Source organism: Thermobia domestica, chromosome 6 (genome assembly GCF_964235325.1).
Source record: "Thermobia domestica chromosome 6, izTheDome1.hap1.1, whole genome shotgun sequence".
Classification (NCBI taxonomy): domain Eukaryota; kingdom Metazoa; phylum Arthropoda; class Insecta; order Zygentoma; family Lepismatidae; genus Thermobia; species Thermobia domestica.
The window spans coordinates 293823056-293847152 of NC_137459.1; the positions used below are offsets into that span (position 1 = coordinate 293823056).

The following is a 24097-nucleotide window of genomic DNA, read 5'->3' on the forward strand; positions in this document are numbered from 1 at the left end:
TATAACAAAAACAGCATTCTGCCTTCTTCGAAGTTCCATTCCATCATTCTCAGATTAGGACAAAAAATATGTACGCTTAAACTTTAATAAAAGGAAAGAAAACCCACCTGACCAAAGGAATTATTTTGCCTCAAGCCCAAATATAGAAAGTAGTAATGTAGGTAAGGAAAGGGGTCCCACATGGCTGAAATCTCTCCCTTAATATAGTAAAACAATATCAAATTTAAAATAGATGTGTGAAAATTTTCTTCAATCAGTAGCGTATTTAGGGGAAGCTATTGGGGAGCAAGCCCCCTCCCCGAAATGAATTCATTTTGTCGAATTGTACATACAACACAAATGCTTCTTACTGTTTCCCAAGCTCCCTCCCCCGAAACAAGAACCTAAGTGCGCCACTGTCGGTTATTATAAAAACTCTCTACGAGCTAAAGAACATTCTATGATTTTTTCCTTATAAACTTCGCACTTCGCGAAAGTAAAATATAGAGAAAATTATAAAGTTCAATAATTAAATTTAGGAAATGGAGAGAAGGAAAACGAAATGTCGCTTTTTGGTCGAAATTGATATCAATGTGTAGGCCTTGAGGTGCAGAATCTATGGAACTACTGTAAAAGAAAATAAACCACATTCTATCATTACATTTATTTATTTATTTACTTGTTTCTGCTATACATTAAGTAGCCTACAGTTTCAGTAACATTTGCTCAGATCGAAGAAAAGAATTATATTTCGCCTTTCTTTCCTGTAGCCTCAAATATTATTGTTCGGGCCGGAAAACTTCATAGCCAAATTCCAGGGGAGGGGTCACGGCCCCCCTTGCCCCCCACTGCGGACGTCCATGACCAATTAATGTGCTAAGATGTATGTTTGCTTAATGTATTTATATTTTAGAACTTATTTTTTTTTAAATAATGATATAAATTATTCTGTTTTAAATATTCTAGCTTGTAACGTCATTCCAACCTAAAGACTTCCATTTGGTTTCTGCGTCAAAACCATGCAACCAAATGAAAAACCGCATTCCAGATATCCTTCCAGTAGAAAGTGCCAGAGTTCATCTAACACCGAAACCAGGAGTAGATGGCAGCGACTACATCAATGCTACTTGGTTTCAGGGTAAGCTCACGATTACGTATTCTAAAAGGGTTTTGAAGGTATTAACATTCAACTTTTCTCTAGAGTTACGGTTTTGAAGCCTTCAAAGTTCTCCAAAACCTTGAACTGCGGAAAAGACAAAGCATCTTTGTCTCTCTTAAAAGGCACTTTTGAAAGGGTAGGAAAGTTGATATAGAATCAAATAAAGCCCCCGTCTCCTTTAGCTTAACCGGCATAACCGTAGGACGTAAAACTAAAGATTTAATTTCATTTTTCAAATAAAGCCCGAATCAAACACCAAAAACATCTCTATGTGGAGAGATTTTTTTCTGAAAGAACAAAAAACAAGTAAAAAATAAATACATAATGGAAAAAAAATAAATTGCTGTAACACTCTGGATGTTTATAATGCTAGAACAATAAATGACAAACTATATTGTGAATATTTTAATTATTGTTTAATAGATGGAAAAATAAAAGCAGTATAATTGTTGAGTAACAATGCAAAATAATTAAAATTACTGAATTGTTTGGAGATTACCAATTGAAGTAATAGACTTTATGATATATGATTTTTAATAATAATAATAATAATAATAATAATAATAATAATAATAATAATAATAATAATAATAATAATAATAGTGTATTTTTGCCAAGAAAAAATAAAATTCTGGTGAAAATAATCCAACATGTATTTAAAAGTATCAAGAAAAAGTAAGCAATGGACTTTCATAGTTCCGTTTTATTTTATATGAATATTAATGTTTGTTCTTTACAGCATAACAATATCTTGTGAAATACATAATATTGCTTGATTTATTCTTTAATTTCATGATCCTACTTTTGCTTAGAATGAACAAGTAACTAAGTTATGGATTCCTTTTCAGGTTTTCATAAATTAAGAGAGTTTATTGTCACTCAGCATCCCTTAGAGTCAACAATCCAAGATTTTTGGCAGATGATTTGGGACCACAACGCACAGACGATAGTCATGCTATCAAGCTTAGATGATCAGGTAACGCAGGTAATACGAACGTTCACAGTTGATCCCATCATTATCTAATATCAGAGATCAACAGCACGATTATCAGACTACTTACTGAATTTCTTACTTATAAGCAGTAACGTAGAAGGACAATGGTGGAGAGAACTTCGTGCTCCAGTAGATTTACACGATTATTGATTGTATATACACAGGCTGCAGAAAATAAGCTTCGAAAGTTGTTTCTGCTACATACAGCAAAAATGCATCCTTTTAGATAGTACTTTCATCATTATTTTGATCTAACGTTGTTTCTCAAGTGCCATAGTTCCTTAACATGAAATAAGATTTTTTTTTAACGAAAACTGATTTGATTAATTCATGCAGACATGTTATCAAGAAATTTTGTTAAAGGGAATTCAGTTGTAAAAGTAACTCAACATGTAATATGCTTTATTTTGTCCTTATGATATTGAAAGCTAAGGTATAAAGATTCTCCAAAAGCAAGGAAAAGGGAAAATGTAAAATATTTTAGACTGATAATATTGCACTTAAACATGAAATTGCAGAGCTTTTGAAAACTTGAGTAACGACGTTTGTTGTTCAATCACTTTCTTTCTTTTTTTTTCTTTTTTATTACAAATCACGTAGTAAAAATGTAACTGAAAAAGTAGTCGTATTTGCGTGTTTTAGGTTTATATTTTATTACTAACAATTCGTTTTGATTTTTGTTTCAGGAATATGCTATTTTCTGGCCCACTGAGCACGATGACATCGACGCTGAGAATTTCAAAGTGAAGTTTATTGAAGAAAGTGACAATGTGGGTTATATTACTCGTGATTTTACAATGCAGTCATTACAAGATGACTACGAACTTCCAGTGCGAATAATACAGTGTTCCAACTGGCCTCATAACTGTAGTCCAATTACATCAGTATTTGAACTCGTTAATCTTGTGCAAGAGTGGCACTTGGAATACCAAAATGGGCCTATAGTTGTTATGGACAGGTAAATTGATTTTCTTCAAAAATATCTTAAGAAAAAGAAGAAGGAAGTTAATTAGATGTGATGTGAGAAAAAAAATCTTTAGTGGAAGTGAAAGTTCAATATGTGAATATTGTAGTTTTTATTTAGTAGTTCTTTTATGGTGTTACAAAATGAGTGCTCACAGAATTGCGACCACCTAATATGTGATTTGTGCGCTGTTAGTTTGAAAACTGTCTGAATTAGACTTCGCGTGGACGGAACAAGGTGCTAAAAAGTGACAAGAGAGATGTTCAAACCAATCATACTGCTCACAATAATTAGTGTGGTTTGCAACTCTGCGGGGTATCATCAAATAAGGGAAGAACACGATACATTTTGCAATTTATACATTAATCTAAACACACAAATCACAAATCCATCTCAATAAAGCAATATTCAAAGTATGCAATCGTTGCAACCGGCAAAGATTGTGCATATCCTGTACCTAGGATCACCTTTTTCGTTGTTTTGCTTTGTTTTCTTTATTTCATAGGTGCATTCTACAGGGTGTTTCAAAACAACACCGACAACGTTTGGGAAGTGATTCCTGATACCAAGATACGGCAAAAAGTACAGACCAATCTGGGTGCACAAATGCTTGCTTTCGGAGTTATAGACTGCGGAAAATATGAAAAAATGAACTTAATAGCTCCAAAAGCGTGGGACTTTATTGTAGTCGGGTCGAGACTTTACTTAGGAACTAATATGTGCGCTATTCAAAAATACAGGTTTCAAAATTCTAAGGTACTCACGAAGCAATTGTATAGAGGGAGTTTGGCTGCAGGCACATATTTTGCAGTACTCTGCAACTATCTCTATAAAAACTGTTGCTGAGGTACTGCAGGATTCTGAAACTTGAATATTTAGATAGAACTCATGCTAGTTTTTATATGAACTCTTGACCCGACTACGGTAGGTCCCATAATTTTGGAGCTATGGACCTTTAAAGTTCATTTTTTTTATGTTTTTGGCAGCCTATAACTCCGAAAGGAAGCATCTGTGCATACAAGTTAGTCTACACTTTTTGTTTTATCTTGGTGCCAGGAATCTTTTCCCAAACCTTGTCGGTGTTGTTTTGAAACACCCTGTATAGTTTAATGTGATTTAAAACAAGCTTAGCCTTAGAGGACTAACTTATTTATTCATGTTCGTCGGTATGCAGTGTCTACAGCATTATAGGTTCAAAAACGCTTAAAGATAGGGAACTTCTGATTCCAGATTCAGATAGCTCCAGGTCCGGAGGGGTTTGACGTAAAAATATTTTTTCATATCCCCCACCCCCCACTCCACCCTATCCATCCAAGACCTTCCCAGTTCTTCAGATAGGTCGTAAGGGATTGAAAGACAAAATATGATTTCAGATTCAAATTGTCCAAGGCCTAAGACGGGTGCAGGATTGTTTTCTTTAATCTTTGAAGACAAAACTGACAGGTTAGAATGGGTTATCTCGTGAGATCAATATGTCCTTCGTTCAGTACCATCATTTGTGCAAGTTTGTGCCATACTGTTTGGTGGAAAATTATTTCTCTTGTGGTACAACTTCACTTTCTTCGTATGCATTTTTGTCAGTGCAGCGGCATACAAGACCCAACTACATTGCGTCTTATTTCTGTACATCTATGGTATTTATCATGAGAGGTAAATGCAATTTAGTGATCAGTCAGTGAGCTTTATCTAATGAGTTTGCTTTTTCGATTTTTGTGAATGCTAGGGGAGAAAAACTTGGTCATGCTTTGTGTAAATAATTGCGATAGTTTGAGCTGAGAATAGTAAGAAAAACGTAACTTAAGATTTTTTATTTATTTATTTATTTATTTTTAAGACAGATTCAGATTGTACTTTTAGTGTTTGTCATATGATTCCATATGTGTTATTTGAGGTCATTTATTACATTCTCCTCAGCGAATTGAATTTTTAAGAACAAAGATCGGAAAAATCTCATTTTCTGTGTTCGGGCGCCCAGCTTTCGTCCGGTGCACATTCCAGGCAAATGATACAGCTACACCATCTACCATGTATTTTAGTTTTCAAATCAGAGCTGCTAGTCCTAGTTTGGTAGTACTACTTTCAACCGTTGTAGCAGTGAAAAGTTAGTTATTGAAGAAAGAATCATATTTTTACTTTCTGAGTCTAGAAAAGCGTTATTACTTGGTAATATTATTTAATGGTAAGAGCAAGAGTTAAAATTTATTTTAAAATAATAGCCACTAGAAGGTGTGGTGATAACTTTTTTGTTTCTTTTTTAGAAATATTTCTTTAGCTTTGATTTCGGAAACATCAAGTGGGCTGGCGATTTTTAATGAAATTAATAAAGCATCTCTTTTCCTGGATATTTCTAAATCAGACACTATTTCAGTCCAAATACTATATTGAGTTCAGGCTCGTAATGAAGAACAAAAAAGTTGTTATATCTAAATATATACTCTTTAAAGAAATTAAATGTGAAAATATAAAGCAATGGTGACGTCTACAATAGTAAGTTGAAATTTATGACGTCAGTGCCAATATTACCAGATTGACCATAGCATTTTGCCTTTACTGAAAATCGAATAGAAACGTGGTTATGAATTTTCAGAAGCTATTTTAGTTCCATATTCGGTTCAAGTTCTAGCAATGCATACCATATTCACTAACATTTCGGTTTTATTTATTTAGTTAGTTATAGCAAGACTAGCATAAACTATCAGTGCATAAAGGTTAGAGGGCGGGGGATCGTAACACATGTTCAATATTGAAGGGCCTCTTTACTTGACCCTTCTTATTCGAGATGTAGTTATAATTGTAAGCGTCGGCGCCGCACCGACACACTACACGCGTCGTACCGTTGGGGCGTGCTAATCTAGTAGGAATCTATCAACTTACCAAGTTTGACAAAAACGGACGAGTTCTATCTAGAATACTGTGTTTTAGTGGAGTTCCTTGAATCGACTGAGTTAAAGCCAAAGTTTGGTGGACGATAATTAGGAAACCGAGAGCACGCACACCATAATGTTTAACATGGTACTAAATATGTTGATCTCTACAACCATACTAATTTTGGTCAAGATCAGATTGGTTTCGTCGATAGTGCGCGTTACGCAGTATTATCTCATTAAATTCAAACCCAAGTTTAATCAATAACTTGGGAACTAAGAGCCTACACACCATAATATTACATATGGCTGTTAAGTTTGTGAAGGCCTTCCACCGTAAACTCAGATAGATTTAATTTCACTAAATTCATACACAAATTTGTTGGCTAGTAGCGCAGGAACCGAAAGCCCACACAACATAATATTTAATATGCATACTAAATACTTTGAGGTCTATAGTCACACAACTTTTGGTTATCACCGAGTTTCGTCGATACCATACTGTGTACGATATTCTTTCATGAAATCAAAATCAAGGATTGATGGTCAAGAACTCGGGAACCAAGGGCGTGCACACTGTAATATTATATATGGATACTAAGCTCGTCAATGTCTACCAAAATACCACGTTTCGTCAAAACCAGTTGAGTTTCATTGATCGCGCTATCCTTGTGATCGATTTAAAAAAAAAAAAAAATATATGAAGGAAGAAAAGACTAAATTTTCAACAATAAGGGTGCTTTTAAAATTTCATCCGTTTCGGTCAGTAGTAATTCCGAATTAGAAAGGTTAATATGTGTTCATTTGCGTGTAAAGGTACAGCGAAAATATAAAAATCGAACCAAAGTATCCATTATATTACGATCGATAAGCACAACTAATGTTATGTGCATCACACTTGGCAAAGGCAGCGAAGCGTAATCACATGCCCAACCCCAAAGAAAAGTATGAACGTGAAGACGTAATTTTAATTTCAAAAGTCAATAGTTTATTATAAAAATAACGTATGCGTACTTTTAGCATAAAAAACAATATTGACTACTTTTGCAATATCTTTTATATCCGGTTTGTGATTTAGCTATCATGACTGATGCTTTTTATGAAAGTTTTTGATAATAATGAGAAGATAATTCTCACACAAAATTATATATAATATTGCGTACAATTCATGTACTTAAACTAGATATATTAGAATTTATTGATGTTATTTTAAACTATGGCTAAGGTGGTTTGAACCAGAACTTTGTACGGACGGTTCAAATCACCAGTACGGACTGTACTAGTCATTCGTTTCTGTTGATACCTAAAAAGATCTTGATGATTTCATCAAAACCCTTGCTCTGACACTTCTTAACACAGACTTTCATAGTATTTATTACATCATATGATATTTTTTGTAACTTAGCACGATACTTTTATTGCAATGAAGTTCGAATTCTGGAAGCGAGGGAGGAAGCTAAGAAAGTGAGCCTTCACACGTATAAATATCAATTTTATGTAATTACCAAATTTACTATGCTATCTGAACAACCAGAGGCTTTGCCAGGTAAATATATATATTAAAAGGAAATGTGTCTGTTAGTGGGAAGAGGGAGGATAAAATTTGTTTTAATAAAAATAAATAAAATAAAATCCATTAGTAGTTACAATAATTATTATTTTTATTTAAGATATTTTTCAGGCTAATATAATATTCAAAATGGAATCCCTGCTAAATGCCAAAAATGGAAAAGTTCAGTTTAATGTCAAAATGTAGGCTGTGAGCATAACACTGCTCAGTTGAGGTCGAACTATATAGTATTCACTGTGAAAGTAGTTCAAATAATCGTCAGAAGAATGCGCGTGGGCCACCAGTTTTGAAGTAAAATCTTGCCTTTTTCTCAACACTTTCATTTTGGCACTTAGCACGGGTTTTAGTATATATATATATATATATATATATATATATATATATATATATATATATATATATATATATATATATAGTTTTAAATAGCAATATGGCAATTACAGTATATTTCCATGCCCAATATTTAACATTGCCTTTTCCGACGTTTTGCGGTGATGGTGGTGTGATGTGGTGTAGTAAGTTGTTCTAAAGGAAAATTTGAATATGCATACACACAAACACACACACTTATATTGATGATTGGCATAATAGTTATTTTTTTCTTGCACAGTATCTTGTGTCAGTAAGTTAGGAATGATCTACTTATTGAGGTTTTGTATAGCCAAAATTATTATTATTATTATTATTATTGTTATTATTATTATTATTATTATTATTATTATTATTATTATTATTATTATTATTATTATTATTATTATTATTATTATTATTATTATTATTTAAATGTATATGTGGGTTGTACATATATACTTCCTTTTTCAGGTTTGGAGGAACTGAAGCTGCCACATTTTGCTGTTTGACAACTTTAAACAAACAGCTAGACTATGAAAGCCATGTGGATGTCTATATGTATGCTAAGCTTTATCACAACAAGCGTCCTGGTATTTGGAAAACACAGGTAGGAATTTTGGTATATACATTTGTTGGATGTTCTGAGAGCTAAATATTCTTAGTCGAATAGAACTGTAACCCTTACTTTTCTTTCAAACACTCTTGATTCACGCGCATGTTTGTCCAGTTTTAATTCTCAGGGGGATACAAGTGTTTTGGATAGTTCTGAATACACTTCTTATGTGGCCTTACTGCCGAAAAGCGACATTAATCCTACGTAAACTATCATACCCATACGTGGAGTATGCATGTTTAGGAAAAACAATCCGTAACAAATAATATATTTCTCTGTTTGATGCTAAAATGTACGGAATAATAACTGTACATCTTAGTTGCTAGAAGTTTGTTACGTCTTCACACTTACAGCTGTCAGATAATAAGGAGTTGGTTTATATTAAGAAGAGAACGTGGTCTATAAACTTCTTTCTGCCTACATCACTTGTAGAATACTGATTGGCAAATTAGTGTACAATGTATTTATACTCTTTTACACAATCACGCTCTTAATTACTGTCATTATGTATATATACTACATATGATATTTCATATTATTTTTAAAAGCTTTTAACTGTCACTTTCACATGTACAAACTAGGTTAAAACTCAAGATAGATGAGTGTTGCAAAAGAATTGAATGTCACTGAATGATAACTATTGTTACTCCTTTCACTGTGTACACTCACTGTATTCTTGGTTTGAGAATCACTGTATTCTTGGAGTTCACTTATTTAGTTTATACCCAAGGACTTATAGGATATCAACTACCTTCTTTCTTGTCTCGATTTCTTTGAACTGGTTGGAGTATGTGCTATGGATCCTATGTATCTACGTTAAACTGTAGACATGGCTCATACCCTTGCTACTGAACAGAATATTAAACTGAAAATATACAAACAAACTAAATCAAATTTCTGGAATGATCGTGTATTTGTTGAAAAGAGACAATTGATGTTCGAATACTAAAATATTTTGAAAATATTCGAGTAAATTTACTTTTTGTTTTATATTAGACCTTTCATTATTTGTAGTGCAGCCAGGGGGAAGTTGTTGGCAAAATCGAATTGTCTGTTCTATGCCTAAGTATGAATCGACTGTTGGAAAACAAAAAGTTATTCAATTTAGATACAGTTTAACATTTCTATTCTTAATTTGGAACGTTATGTAAGCATTGAGAAAACAAAAATGTATATATCTCTAAAAATATGAAAAAAAAAGTTTTATAGCTAGAATAATCGATTTAATTATGAATAAGTTCTCAGTAGTTTATTTATTGTCTGTATGTGAGTAAATGAAATTCCATGTTTGTTTCTTTCGCCAAATCACCAATAACTTTTTTTATTCTTAATTCTAGGATGATTACCTCTTTCTTTACCGCTCAATGGAAGCTCTCATTGCTACTACTGGAAATCAAATTCCGCCCCCACCACCAGCTCCAGACATTTATCTGACAATTAACGGCCATATTAATGGATTTGTAGGAAACGGAAATGGCCATGTGACGAGTGGTAACGGAACTATACGAGTTCCACCCGAAGGCATGGAATCTGTAGTTACCAACAAGGAGTCTGTGGCATAGGCAAACACGTCTCCTGCAATGTAGGCAATAAATTCTGGTGATATTGTACGAGCATATGAACAGTGTGAGGCATTGCTGTACAATTGGTAAAATTTATGTGCTGTGCTGTATGTGCATGTGTGTGTAACTGGTATGTTTGTGAGTGGTGGTTGGGGGAAAATTACAAGAACCATGCATAGGCATGGCATTTGCCAAAGAAGTGTTTGATTTTTTTCTTTTTTTTTTAATTGAAGACAACTGTACCAGTATCTTAGGAAATGCTTGACCGTTGTGAACAAGATTTTACAATGTGAAAGTGGAAATGAGTATTTTGTAAAAGATTAAAGAGTTCTCAGATTATATATATACACACACACATATATATATATATTATAAAAAAAAGTTATATATTGTATGTATATGAAACTTCTCACAATGGTAAAGCATTCCGGAAAAGGCAGTGTAGCTATCGTCCAGTAAAAGACATTCATTCCACCATGTTTCCAATGATGTCCATGTGATGTCTTACTTTAGTGACAGCCAGAGATGATATATCAAGGTGCATAGTTGTTGGTGCATTTAACTTTGTGTGCATTTGTAAATTTGTATACACATTTTTGTTCTTGTCTTTCAATGGCATTGTGTGTAATGTTACAAAATGAAAATATTACTGAAAAAGGTATTTAAAAAAGAAAATGGGAACCGCCACAAACTCAAAACTGCCGATGATGATAAATTTATATGTAATCACAGGGCAGACTTATTTTTAATCCTGTGATCATGACGCCAAGTGGTGGTTTTATCCCCAATTTTATAATTAGGAGTACTGATGTTTTTAGACTTGGTGGCATTCGTAAGAAGCCACAGAAATGTTTATATATGTTGAAGTTGTGTTAACTCAATAGTCCAAGCATTCAGCGGCATTAGGTGTTGTGCACCTATTTTGTTAGTCATTTGTTGCAGTTGATAATGCACCACATATAGTTCTAGTCACAAGCTATGTTGTGGCGGGGAGGGGGGGATTCGTATATATATATATTTTTTTTTTTTCTTGTATTTAAACAAGAACAAAAAGAGCAGCAAGGCATACACTGTGTAAGACACAGATGTTGCATGTACCAAATAGAGTGAGGGAGAACAATTTTTTGTACTGTTAGTTTTGTGTTATAATAATAAGAATACTACTATTACTACCATGTACCCGTGATATCAACTGCATCCTTCTTTAGCTGTGTTTTAAATAGTATTAAAGGGGGAGAAAAATGAGTCAGTTTTAGACGTAACCCTGTGTTGTAAACAGACACGAACAATTTGTGATAGATGTCGTAATTTCTTTTTTTAAAATTCTTTTCTTTTTTGTTCAGTGTTTATAAATGAAATTTTATGATCAAAAAGAAAGACATAATTTAGTGTAAATTTTACAGTTGTTTTGTTATTTACATTAATATTAAAATTGAGAGCTGCTTTTGCCAAGTCTTAAACTGACACCCATACGAGCAGTATTTAAAGTGAAATGGTATATACCGTTACCTCGTCTTATCTTCTTGGTCTGTTTTAACAGGTTGACTTTTAATTCCATTTAAAGAGTACAAATACCATTTACATATTCCAGTAAGAAAATAAAAGCATGTATCTGTTAGGCATAATGTCAGTTATTACAAGAAAATACTAGTGGTCCAGACTTTTATATTCTGCTTTCATCTGCGGTAATCGGACATACCTTTATCCATATCAACAGCAAATCTACGTTTGGGATTATCAATGTGAGATCATGCAGCTTTTTATATTGATGTTACTAACAACCATGTTGGGATTTTATCTCAATGTGCTCATTGGGGAAACCAAAAAAGACGACGACAAAGCGAAGTAAAAAAAGAAAAGCATTTTTGTAACTTTCCTTTCAGTGTTTTATACTGTACATAGCTCTTTGTAAATATATGGATAAGTGTAGCATTGCTTTATACTTGCTACTTCAAATGTCCAAGTGTTCCTAGAAGCTAAAGTAGTTTCAAAAGAAATTTGTACAGCCATTTATGAATCCAGGGTTTGTCAGAGATCAAGAATACTCTGTTGAATGGTGTTATTACCATGAGGACATGCTAATAAAAAAAGGCTTTATTTGTGAAACTTGTAATCGCGTGTGTATGAGTATGTGAAAGTCTTCAGTGATGTATTGATATACCTTTTCTTTTGTTCTCAGTCATAGTTTCCAGTAAAAGTACTGTTAATAGTTACACTTATGTAGTTAACTATTTTTTGTCACCGGGGAAAGTAACAGTACTTCGGAAAAACGTTTTCTCAACGATTTGAGTCTGCAGAGTACATTTTTGCTTTAGAAGAAGAAAGCAGTATAATATGTTTCTAATGTGCATATCGATTTTATTTATTTATTTTTTTTTTTTTCCTTTGAATTACTGCTGTATAAAGAAAGTCGTTTCAGGTTTATGGTAACGAAGTTGACAACTTTATTAGCTTGGAAATACCGCGACGCCACCGGTAGTTGTATTCAATTTGCAATTCTTATCCGTTAGCTATTTCTTGCATTTCATTTCCACTGTAGAAAACTGTGCTCAATTGCAATTTTATCATGTCTGTTCCAGTCTCTTGACATACTTCCCCGAGATCATCGATGTGCATGATTGTCAACGGCTTAGTACTTGTTTGAACAATGGTGAACAATGGAAGCCCACAAAAATGCATGAAGGACTTCATAAAAATATCTGTACAAGATAAATACGTATAGTCGAAAAAAAAAACTTTCTTTGATTTATATTTTACTAGCTGAAATGCCAGTTCTTCGCAGGGGAGAACAAGTTTAATGGGAAATATTTGAACTCCCGTTTCCTTTATGATTTTCACTTCAATAAACGTGTAATTATAGAAATCCATAAGATATTATATACTTGGCATAACTTCTGTACTCCCCTACCCCTTAGGATACGCCCTTTAATCAACGTGACATGATAAAAACCTTGAGGCAGGAACTATATATGTTCCAAGATACATTTTGAACGAGACCTTACTTCAACTGCGAGCTGACCATGGACTTAAAAAGTACACCAATCAACGTAGGAACCCCGAAAACGATGGACTCGACACTAATATCGGTCGTTTTCGATCATTTTATATCTCTCTCCCTCCCCTCCTCCAGGAGCGGTAGTAGGATCTTACCCAATTGGAGCCGACCTTGGACTTAAAAGGCACCAAAATTATTACCAGTTCATTTAGGGTACCCGAAAACTATGGATTCGACATTAATATCGGTCGTTTTCGGTCATGTTTATGTCTCTCCCCTCCCACTCACCCCTAGATGTGCAAACAGGGTCTTACCCCGATATTACTCTTTTCCGAACTGTAATAATGTGTATACCAAGTTTAGTTAAAGTTACTCAAGGGTTCCAGTTACACTGGAACACACACACACACACACACACACACACACACATATATATATATATATATATATATATATATATATATAAAATATGATTTTATGTTATTTTTATGCCTAATTAATTGAGTTAGAAACTTGATTGTGCATAATTTAGGAAACAAGAGACCGCGCACAACAGAACATTTTACGCACATATATAGCAAAATTAAGGGCCACCACTATGCCACGTTTGATCCCGACCGGATGAATTTGGTTGAGCTCGCCGTATGACAATACGCCTTGTCCTGGTAAATGACAATGCGAAATATTTCACTTCCATTTGAGATGGAACATCATGGTGGTATATTGGCTCAAACATATTCGGCTAGTAATCATCTACATTGATTGTAACCGTTTTTCAATGTACGGAACGTAAGTTTACCATTATAACAGCAACCACCAACAATTGTAAGACCACATGGTCCGTGCCTCCACTTACCCACTCAGGATGACCTCTGGAAACATGGGGTTAGTAGAAGATGACATCCTTTATATATATAGCTTTAGGCTATTCATGTTCCAGTCTGATATGTGAGGGATGGAACATATGAATTCGAGCCTTATGCTTCTTTACCAGATGTATATCTTGCGTAATTATGCAACTTGTGGTCTCGGCGGAACCTTGTACTGCCCACGCTAGTTATCTTCTCATGTCGCACCAAAAACTCACTTCTTTGCACCATATCGGGGACCCCAGCTCTCAGATATCTGCGATGCCCAATTCAGAGAGCAATAGCGGAGGTGCTCGTTTTGTTGCGACTCAACACAGTTTTTTTTTCTTTCTTTCTTTGATACATGGAAACCTTTTATCATATACTGTTTACTTATTTGGCTATAACTAGAACCAATCTTGAAAGTACATAAATGTATCTCTCTCGAAAGGTCATAATTGAGTCATACAAGGTCACTTACAAATACAACAGCCTTCCATCTGGAAATCAATATGCAGCACGTTCGAACTACACGCAATAATTTCTTATGCATTGTTTACGCGTGCTGCTACCTGACAATTGAACTTATCATAAACCTGAAACTACATTCTGTGGTTTTCCAGACTGTTTATGTGTCAAAGTATACACATTCATTAAAATTGATAATCAGGTTCGCAATGAATTAATTACAGATATTAATAATAATGTCGGTAAACTTCGAAACGTTACAATGTTTTGTGTCACATGAATGTAGAACTGTTTCTCACCAGGGTTGGTAATGGTAACAGAACCGATAGGCGTAAGTGGTTCTACTAGATCTCTGTTCCGAAACCTACTAAAACTCAAGGAAAAAGATTCCTGGTGCAGACCTCAGTGATACTTTTGAGATTAAATAAATAAATAAATAAAAATCGAACTCTGTACCGAAACCAATTTTCTAAGAAAATTGGTTCCGGGGCTGGAACCTAAACTGACGTTGAAATGAAAGCAAATTTGCAAAGAAAAGGGAAATAAGTTTCGCAACAGAACCGCTGTAGATGTTTCTCTCAAGTTACTTTACAGTTGATCAACGTCGTTTGAAAAGTGTAACGTTCTTTAGCTAACAATGTTTGAAATTAACGATGTCAAAGTGTATTAGGGTTCTCTTCCCGAAGAACGCAGAATTACTGTTTCCGGTTCCGTGAGCAGAACTTATATATGAGTAAATATCCTTCAATTATTTTCACAAGACACGTTTATTTTGGTTCTGGGACTGGATCCCAAAACATTTTCGGTTCCGTTACCATTAACAACTCTGGTGTTTCCGACTAGCCAAATGGTAAGCGCCTGTACTTTTGTTTCCACGTAATCGCGTGATCAATTCCCGGTTAGTGTATAGAATTTCCATCGGAATTAAAAAGTAACAAACTTTGGTCTAGAAAGCCAGAAATAATACCTCTGAAGGACGGTTATAACACCAGGGAATTTATTTTCAATTTGCATACTTAAATCGTAGCGGTTGGAAGTAATGTTGCTAGGTGTGAGAGAAATGAGCTTTAATGGAAGATTCTAGAACTGCGTGCAAAACTTCGTTCTTACTTGATAAACGATTTCCACAGATGCACTTGTTACGTTAGAAACATTAAGTAGCTGCATAAAAGATTAGTGGTTGCCTTGGAATATAGCGTCCCGTTCAGTATTGATGCTGTATGAGACTAGACGTACAACTTAACGTGGGATTCGAACGACATGAGCTCGTACCTGGTTCTGCTGCGCTGAAAGCGCGTACACTAACTATTATAGCCGTCAAGGAGAACTACATAAAAGAGAAAGAAATGAATACACCAGATATCTTAATTCATAGTATATGCATATATACACTGAATTATGAATAACTACCAAATACTTTGTCGATCCTAGTTTCGCCTTGATTGCAACGATCCAATGTAGTACGGACATCATGAAATTTGGTAGTCTCTCGCTGTAACGCTCTTTCCAAGCCGCATGTAACGCGACCTTTAATGGCAAGATTGTGGTTTCTTCAGAGATTGGATGTGCCGTTTCATGGAGTCTTAACAAGTTCTCAATAGAGTTAGATTCGGGAAATTTGGGGTCATGGGAGGTACTGGAAGTCCGTAAATTCTTCCTTGAACCATTCCTGCACAGAAACCTTCTTGTAATGTGGTGTACCAAATCTGCCAGGAGATCGCGATACGAAAACCGGTCATACATTTGTCTACTTTGTAAATAGGCCTCATACCATGCACCCGCTGCTGCCGGCTTTGATTTCCACCAAACACGCACACGCTCATCTACAGAGTAGAGAAAATGTTTGTTTTGTCAGAACAACTAGTTTTCTGTCGTCCAATTTGCGTGTTGGTTGCATCCAGAGGGCCTTGGCATTGCTGAACTCAGGTGATGATGGGGACGTCCATACTTGCGAATATACGATGCTTGGTCATAGGGGTATGTTCTTCAATTGACCACGGTTGTATAAGGTAATCAGCTACTTCACCGTTATACACCTGTGTACCAGTCACTGAATACGATTCTCATCCCGGTGATCAACCTTGTACCGTCATTGCAGTTTTGCTGACGGTTCGTCACTTGTCTCTGTTGACAACAGCCTTAATACATCTTTACAACGGCTGCTCTTGTACACCTTGCTAGTAAAGCCGTTTGCGCGATCGAGGCACTGTCCCTTCGATACTTCACGATGTGACCTTTCTCAAATACTGATAAATTTTGGTGTTTACTCATCACGCGAAAACTCTGAGTGCTGATTACATAGGTCTGTAACTATGGACTACCGGAATGCACAGTACGTCGTAACAAACCTCGTGTGGCAGCAAGATCGAATTCATATTTGTAGTAGTAGTGAGTTCACTGATTGGTTGGTATTTATAAACAAGGAGCAAACTACTCACACAATTATTTTATTATTATTATTTTAACATAAGAAATTATCATTGCAGTCATACTTATGCGTCTTACAAAATTCCGGCGCGTAATATTACTCTGAATTGCACAGAAGTTTTAGTGATTTTGTCAATTGTCTACGGAGTGGTGAAACAGTTATTAATAAATTTATTAACTTTTAAAAAGACTACCTAAGATTCCTCAGGAACATTTTCTTTTTCTTTCTTCAAGACTATGCTTGACATCTCAATTATAAAGCTAATTAGAAAGAAGAATATTGAGAACTTATGTGCCACCTCGTTAGCACTTTTGAAGAAATAAAGGGAGAGCAGAAATTGGTGTGTCATCTGAAGAGTTAAGCTTAAAGGAAGAACGAAAACTTTGACATTTCATTTGAGAGGTAAAATTTTGAATTGGTCTAGACTTAGTCTCACTTAAGTGAGCATATGTGTCATTGCAGTCTAATTTACAGATGTAGTAGTTATGTGGACGAAAAGCTATGTAAACGTCAGATTCAGTGCCATATTGACTTCCAGCATATACAGAGTGGACTATTTAAAATGAAATCTTTCAGTTTTACGTCGGACGGTCGCGCTGTGTAGGCTAAAGGAGACTATGATGATGAGAAATGCATGAAATGATGGAATAAAGAAAGTGGGAGGCAACGGGAAAACCCCGATAAAACGCCGAAACTTTGTTCGTCCACCACAAGGCTTACATGGCACGAGCTGCGATCAAACCAGGGACCCCACTGAGCTACCGTGGCCGCCTGAGTATTTATCTTCATACGCCTTTGTAACTTTTAAGCTAATCAACATGAAGAAAGAAGGAAATAAAAAAGCAGAAGTTTTGTACCATACAAATGTCGGCAGGGGGGGTATTGCTCTACATACTCTGTCATACCACTACGCTAACAATGTTGCCAACCCAACATCAAATTACCTCCCCTAACGCATTCCTCATCATTATACAATAAAATGGCACACTATCAACTTATTGCATATTTCAAATATTCATGTTAAACGAAAACTTACGGTATCGCATTTGTTATTGTTCCAAGCTAAGAACGCTACAGTATCACAAACATTCAAACTTTGATAACCTCTACAGCAGTAGCAACGCAAATGAGACGATTGGAGTAACACACATGCAAAGTATTTTAGTGTCTTATACTATGGTCATGATATGGCGGATTTCGAATAAATAGGAGCAAAGATGCAAGGAATTGAAAATTTGATTTTTCAAAAGCCTTTATTTTGAAAAATCTTTATTTTTGTAAGTACCTCATCCAGTTGCATAGATGACTTTCAGTAGTTGCGAAGATTATAATGCCGTTTACATCAACTTAATATCTCAAATCGTTCTGGAGATATGGTAAATACTGGTCAAGTTAGCAACACTGCTTAAATTATTTAGTTTCGAAAACGTTGTAATTACACCTTATAGAAGAAAGATAAATCAAAACTTGTTTTAAAAAGCTCCCACAAATACGCCATTTTAAGTAATATATCAAGTTTAACCATTTTTTATATCTACGGAACGATTTGATACGTCGAATTGCTGCAAACAGCAATATGATCTTTATGTCTATTGAAAACCATCTATGTAATTGTATTTGATACATATTGAACCACTTTTTTGAAATACGTGATATGATAAGCATAGTATTTGACATTAAATTACTTTCGATGTGTCTTACCCCATCCGTGTTACTTGCGTAAATTCTGTTGTAGAACCCTCTAAACTTTGGTTGTTTCTCGATGTTAGCGATACTGTAGTCTCCTTACTTTGCAACACTGCATAATAAGTGTGGTATCATAAGGTTTCGTTTTACACGTAAATTTGAAATACGTAATAAGCTGACATGTGTCATTTGAAAAATACAACCTTTGTGTTGGGTTGACTGCATTGTTAATCTGGTTGTACTGAAAAATATGTCAATTTCCTTCTGTTGATATTTGCATGATACGAAATTTTGTATCTGTTAATTTAAAACTTACAAGGCCATATCTATATAAATGAACCACTCTGTGCATATTCAGGATGGACCGCTTGATATGACCTTGTAACTTTTAAATTATTAGACAATAATTTTAAAGAAATCTGAAATTTTGTACGATGCAAATATTGACAAGGGATATTATTTGGCATGGTATGATGGATTTCGAATGAATATGAGCATATTCACCATATACACCATATAATATAATATACATATAATATACACCATTTTAAGTAATAAATAAAATTTACATTTTTTTCATCTCTCAAATGGTTTCATATGAAATTGTCGTAAACGGCATTGTGATCTTTGTGTATTGAAAAGTGATAGTTATATAATCTAATTTTTCGAAATCATTTTTTTTTTTTTAAAGTCAAGTTTTCAATACTTTGTATCTTAGCTTCTACTTGCTCGAAATACGTTATATGATGATCTTAGTATTCGATATTAAGATGCTTTGGATGTAGAATCCTGTCCATCTCACTTGCGTTATTACTGTTGTGAAACTGTCCTTTTTTTATGTTTGTAATGTTGTATCGTTCTTAGTTTGGAACACTGTATGTCAAGTGTAGTATTGGACTGATTTCATTTTACATGTAGATTTGAAATATATGACTTGACGTAGTTCCATTTGAAAAAAAAAAGTTGTTGTTGGGGTGGCAACACTGTTAACCATGTGAAAAAAAATGAAATGAAATCTTTAAGTTTTACGTCCCACGGTTATGCCGGTTAGGCTAAAGGAGACGGTGATTATGAGAGATGAGTGAAATGGTGGAATGAAGAAAGTGCGAGGAAACGGGAGAACCCCGAGAAAACCCACGAGCACGGTGTTTGTCCACCACAAAGTTCACTTGGCGGGGGCTGGGATCGAACCCGGGACCCCAAGCACCAGAGGTGAACGCTCTACCACTGTGGTTTCCCAGAGTATGCCAATGTCCACCTGTTGATGTTTGCATGGTACGAAATTTCAGCGTGTTTTGTTCATTAGTTTGAGTTATAACGGTGTATTAAGATAAATGGCGTTTCAAGATACAAGAGTGTTGTATCCATTTTACATATATAGTAAAATTTGTTCAAAGCAAAATGACAAGGGATCGAACTATTTTTTTCCAAATTGGACAAGTTTCTGCATTATACAAAATTGCATACAGAGATTACTATATGCCTGAATAAATTATACTCAGTGGTGCTATTCAGCCGGTTCGCACCGGTTCACTAGAACAGGTTGTTAAAATATTTCGAGTTCGCAGAACCGTTTGTTACACCCAGACGTAAATACACACACACAAACATAGATATAAGCTAACCAAGAATAAAAGAAGGAAACCAAACAAATTATGTGGCTGAACCTGACAGAATACATTTTTGGAAATCGAAAATAAACCATGCAGATTGTTTGTTCACGATTGCTCTCATAAAATTTTCGTCTGTTCATGATTTATAAACAATTTATACCATAAACAAAATGCTCGGTGCCAACTTCATTTAGCACAACCCATTTTCGGAAATCGATAATAAACCATACAGATAAGATTTCTACATCTTTTGTATTTCTATTAGCATAGCAAACGTATGTATTGCAAATTTCAGCTGGAAGGGAGAGCTTGTAAAATACAAATTTTTCACAGCCAAAAACAAGTAACCTGTTTGAAAAACATTGCTTTGCTCTTCACTAGAAGATTAATGAGGCGGAGAGAAAGGTAAATTTTATTTTAAGTGTCTTTGTTCTTAGAAATTCTTACAGCTACAGGATTAAACATACGATCTCTTAAAACAAGCTATAGTCATTTATTCCTTAATATCAAATGCTCTGATATCAAGAATGAGAACTGGGATTATACGAGTGAAGTGGGTTATTTATGCATATTTGACACACATGAAGACCATTTTCAACAATTATCGATTCATTGTTGGTTGAAGGTCTTTCCAATCCTTTTTATCAACCGTTTATCTTGGATAATTCATTTCTAAGATATTCAAGTGCTACCTAATTTGGTCACACAACCTTGTATTAGTGTGCTGTGTAGGTCGCTACATGTCACAAGGGGAATTATATCTATTCATTACCTATCCGTAGTAATCGTGTTTTTTTTTTTTTTTTTTTTTTTTTTTTTTTTTTCTGGGGGTATGCAATGGTATGACATACCAGAACCTTTTTAATGTGAACGGAATATTTCCTCTTCTGCCTTAAAAAGCGGTTGACGAGAAACTTCGAAAATATCAAATACTAAATAGTAAATATGTAGTTTTATTGAAAATCAAAGTTTTTATTTTTTTCCTTTCTGTTTCACAAAAGTGTAGAGGTTCGAGTTTGAAGAATGGGAGCCAATTGTGTTGCATATTGTGCTCATTATTATTATTACTACCCTGAAAGGTATGCAACCTTTTAATTATTATGAACCTGATGTCCAGTGTAGCGGTACCTTTATTTAAAAAAATGCTACACGCACGCGCGCACACACACACATACATACATGCATATATATATATATATATATATATATATATATATATATATATATATATATATATATATATACATACACATAATACACGTGTAACGTGGGTTCCTGTCACCACGGCATAACGCGTCCTCAGGTTGCGGATCGAGGAGAAGGCCTCGAGATATAGAGGTTAGCTGCGAATATACTGAATAAGCAGTCGCGGACAGCCGACTAGGAGTGGTCCTCCAGCTTGGAATTTGAGTAGGGCTAACAACCTCATCCTGTAAAAAAAGCACTTGTTCAGAAATATTCACAAAAACCTTGGACAGGGACTGATAACTTGGCACGGCCTCAGCAAAAGAAAATGGACATGAAATTTGGAACATGGAATATTAGGAGTCTTTATAGGGCAGGCGCGTTAAAATCCGTAATGAGTGAGTTAGAGAAATACAGGATGGACGTAGTAGGAGTTCAGGAAGTTAGGTGGGAAGGAAATGGATCTGTGAATTCCGGAAATTTTACGTTCTTTTATGGGGAAGGAAATAAAAATCACCAGTTAGGAACAGGGTTTTTCGTTCATAAACGTATATTACCAGCAATTAAACGGGTTGAATTTGTTACTGACAGACTTTCTTTTATTACTCTTAAGGGACGGTGGTGTGATATTGTTTTAAATGTACATGCCATAACTGAAGATAAGGATGACGATATAAAAGACAGTTTTTACGAAGAAGCGGAACGGATATTTGACCAACTCCCGCGATACCACATGAAAATTATATTAGGGAATTTCAATGCGAAGATAGGACGAGAGGATATTTTCAAACCGATTATAGGGAACGAAAGTCTGCATAAGGAAAGTAATGACAACGGTGTTAGACTCGTGAACTTTGCGACATCCAAAAACCTAATCGTGAAGAGTACAAAATTCCCACATCGCGACATTCATAAATACACTTGGACATCACCAGACGGGAAAACACATAATCAAATTGATCACGTTTTATAGCACGGCCAACAAGAGATGGTCTTTGACGTTCCTTACCACATGTGGTGGGACATTGCAGCCCCTACTTTGATACCAGTGTTACCAACCACGATCACTCTGTCTTATACCATTAATTAAATTGCCACTACAATTGCATCGATGAAAACTTTGAGACGCGAGTAGTGGCAATGTCACTGCGAGCTGTCAGAGACGTTCTCTTACTGGACGCACTATAGTAGATAGAAGAAGGCAATCTTGCATAATTGATGTCCGGTCGTTTTGAGGGGCTGATTGTGACATTGACCACTATCTGGTAGCAGCGATAATACGAGAGAGGCTATCGTTGAATAAAGGTAATATTCATTGTTCGAAAACGGAGAGATTCAATTTAAAGAAATTAGAAGAGAGCCAGGTAAGAGAGAAATATCACATTGAAGTTTCGAATAGATTCTCGGCTTTAGAAGATTCGGAGTGCACTAGTGTCGAGGATACCTGGATTGAAATTAGAGATAGCATTAAAATTTCAGCAAAAGAAAAATTGGGACACGCGGAAATACGTAGGAACAAACCATGGTTCGACCAGGAATGCATAAAACTAGCAGAGAAGAGAAAACAGGCAAAATTACGCTGGCTACAAAATCCGAATGAAATAACTGCACAAAATTTCGCAGATATCAGGCGGAAAACTTCCAAAACTTTTAGAACAAAGAAACGCGATTTTCTGAAAGTTAAAATTAAGGAACTTGAAGATAATAGTAAAAACAAAAACATCCGGGACATGTATAAGGGAATCAACGAATTTAAGAAAGGCTATCAACCTCGTGCTTATATATTAAAGAATTCTGACGGTACAGTTCTCACTGACACGGATAGCATCTTAAATAGATGGAAAGATTTCTTTGACGATTTGCTTAACACTCAACCAAAAACTAGTGTGCGTGGAGATAAGGAGATACACACCGCAGAACCGTATATTCCAGAACCCAACCGAATAGAAGTAGAAACCGCTATAAAGAAACACAAATCTCCGGGTGTAGATGAAATTCCGGCCGAGTTAATTTTAGCTGGAGGCGAAAAATTGTGGAACAAGATACACAAACTCATTCTCCTTATCTGGAACAAGGAAGAATTGCCACAAGAGTGGAAAGAGTCAATAATTGTTCAAATTCACAAAAAAGGCGACAAAACTGACCGTAATAATTATCGAGGCATTTCTCTTCTGTCAACATCCTATAAAATCCTTTCAAATATTCTATTAGCAAGACTGACCCCATACGCAGATGAAATTATTGGAGATTATCAGTGCGGATTTAGACGAAATCGATCAACTATCGACCAAATATTTACCATTCGCCAAATACTCGAAATACAGTGGGAATACAATACCCCGGTACTTCAACTAGTTATTGATTTTAGAAAGGCGTACGACTCGGTTAGGAGAGAAACATTATACAACTTTCTTACAGAACTTGGAATACCGATTAAGATAATTAGCTTAATTAAGATATGTTTAAATGAAAGTAAAGTCCGGGTAGGAAAATTTTTGTCCACGAGGATTTACGTCGAAAATGGCCTGAAACAAGGAGATGCGTTGTCGCCATTATTATTTAACTTTGTTCTGGAATACGCTAGAAGGAAAATCAAAGATAGCAACCTGGGCCAAGAGTTGAACGGTATTCACCAGGTTATGGCATATGCTGATGATGTAAATTTAATAGGTGATGATAGAAGAACAATAGAAAGAAATGCAGATATCTTATTAAACGCTTGCAGGGACATGGGTTTAGACGTAAATGCAGAGAAAACTAAATACATGGAAGTGCGTCGGGACCGGAATACAGGAAATTATGGATGCGTTAAAATATT

General features: G+C 35.1%; 1 protein-coding gene across 5 annotated transcripts in view; it reads left to right on the plus strand.

Annotated features, from left to right (window-relative positions):
* The window catches only part of LOC145688521 (putative receptor-type tyrosine-protein phosphatase mosPTP-1), a 327258-nt gene extending 314989 nt beyond the window's left edge, over positions 1-12269 (plus strand). For 3 of the 5 annotated variants that reach the window (XM_081762882.1, XM_081762877.1, XM_081762880.1), the window contains 5 exons: positions 946-1117; positions 1987-2123; positions 2819-3090; positions 8353-8488; positions 9832-12269. In XM_081762882.1, the coding sequence (XP_081619008.1) occupies positions 946-1117; positions 1987-2123; positions 2819-3090; positions 8353-8488; positions 9832-10056 (942 nt within the window). In that variant the 3' untranslated portion in view covers positions 10057-12269. The remainder of the gene's footprint in view (positions 1-945; positions 1118-1986; positions 2124-2818; positions 3091-8352; positions 8489-9831) is intronic. The other 2 variants (XM_081762878.1, XM_081762881.1) reach the window with 1 other exon arrangement.
* The last annotated feature ends 11828 nt before the right edge of the window (positions 12270-24097 follow it).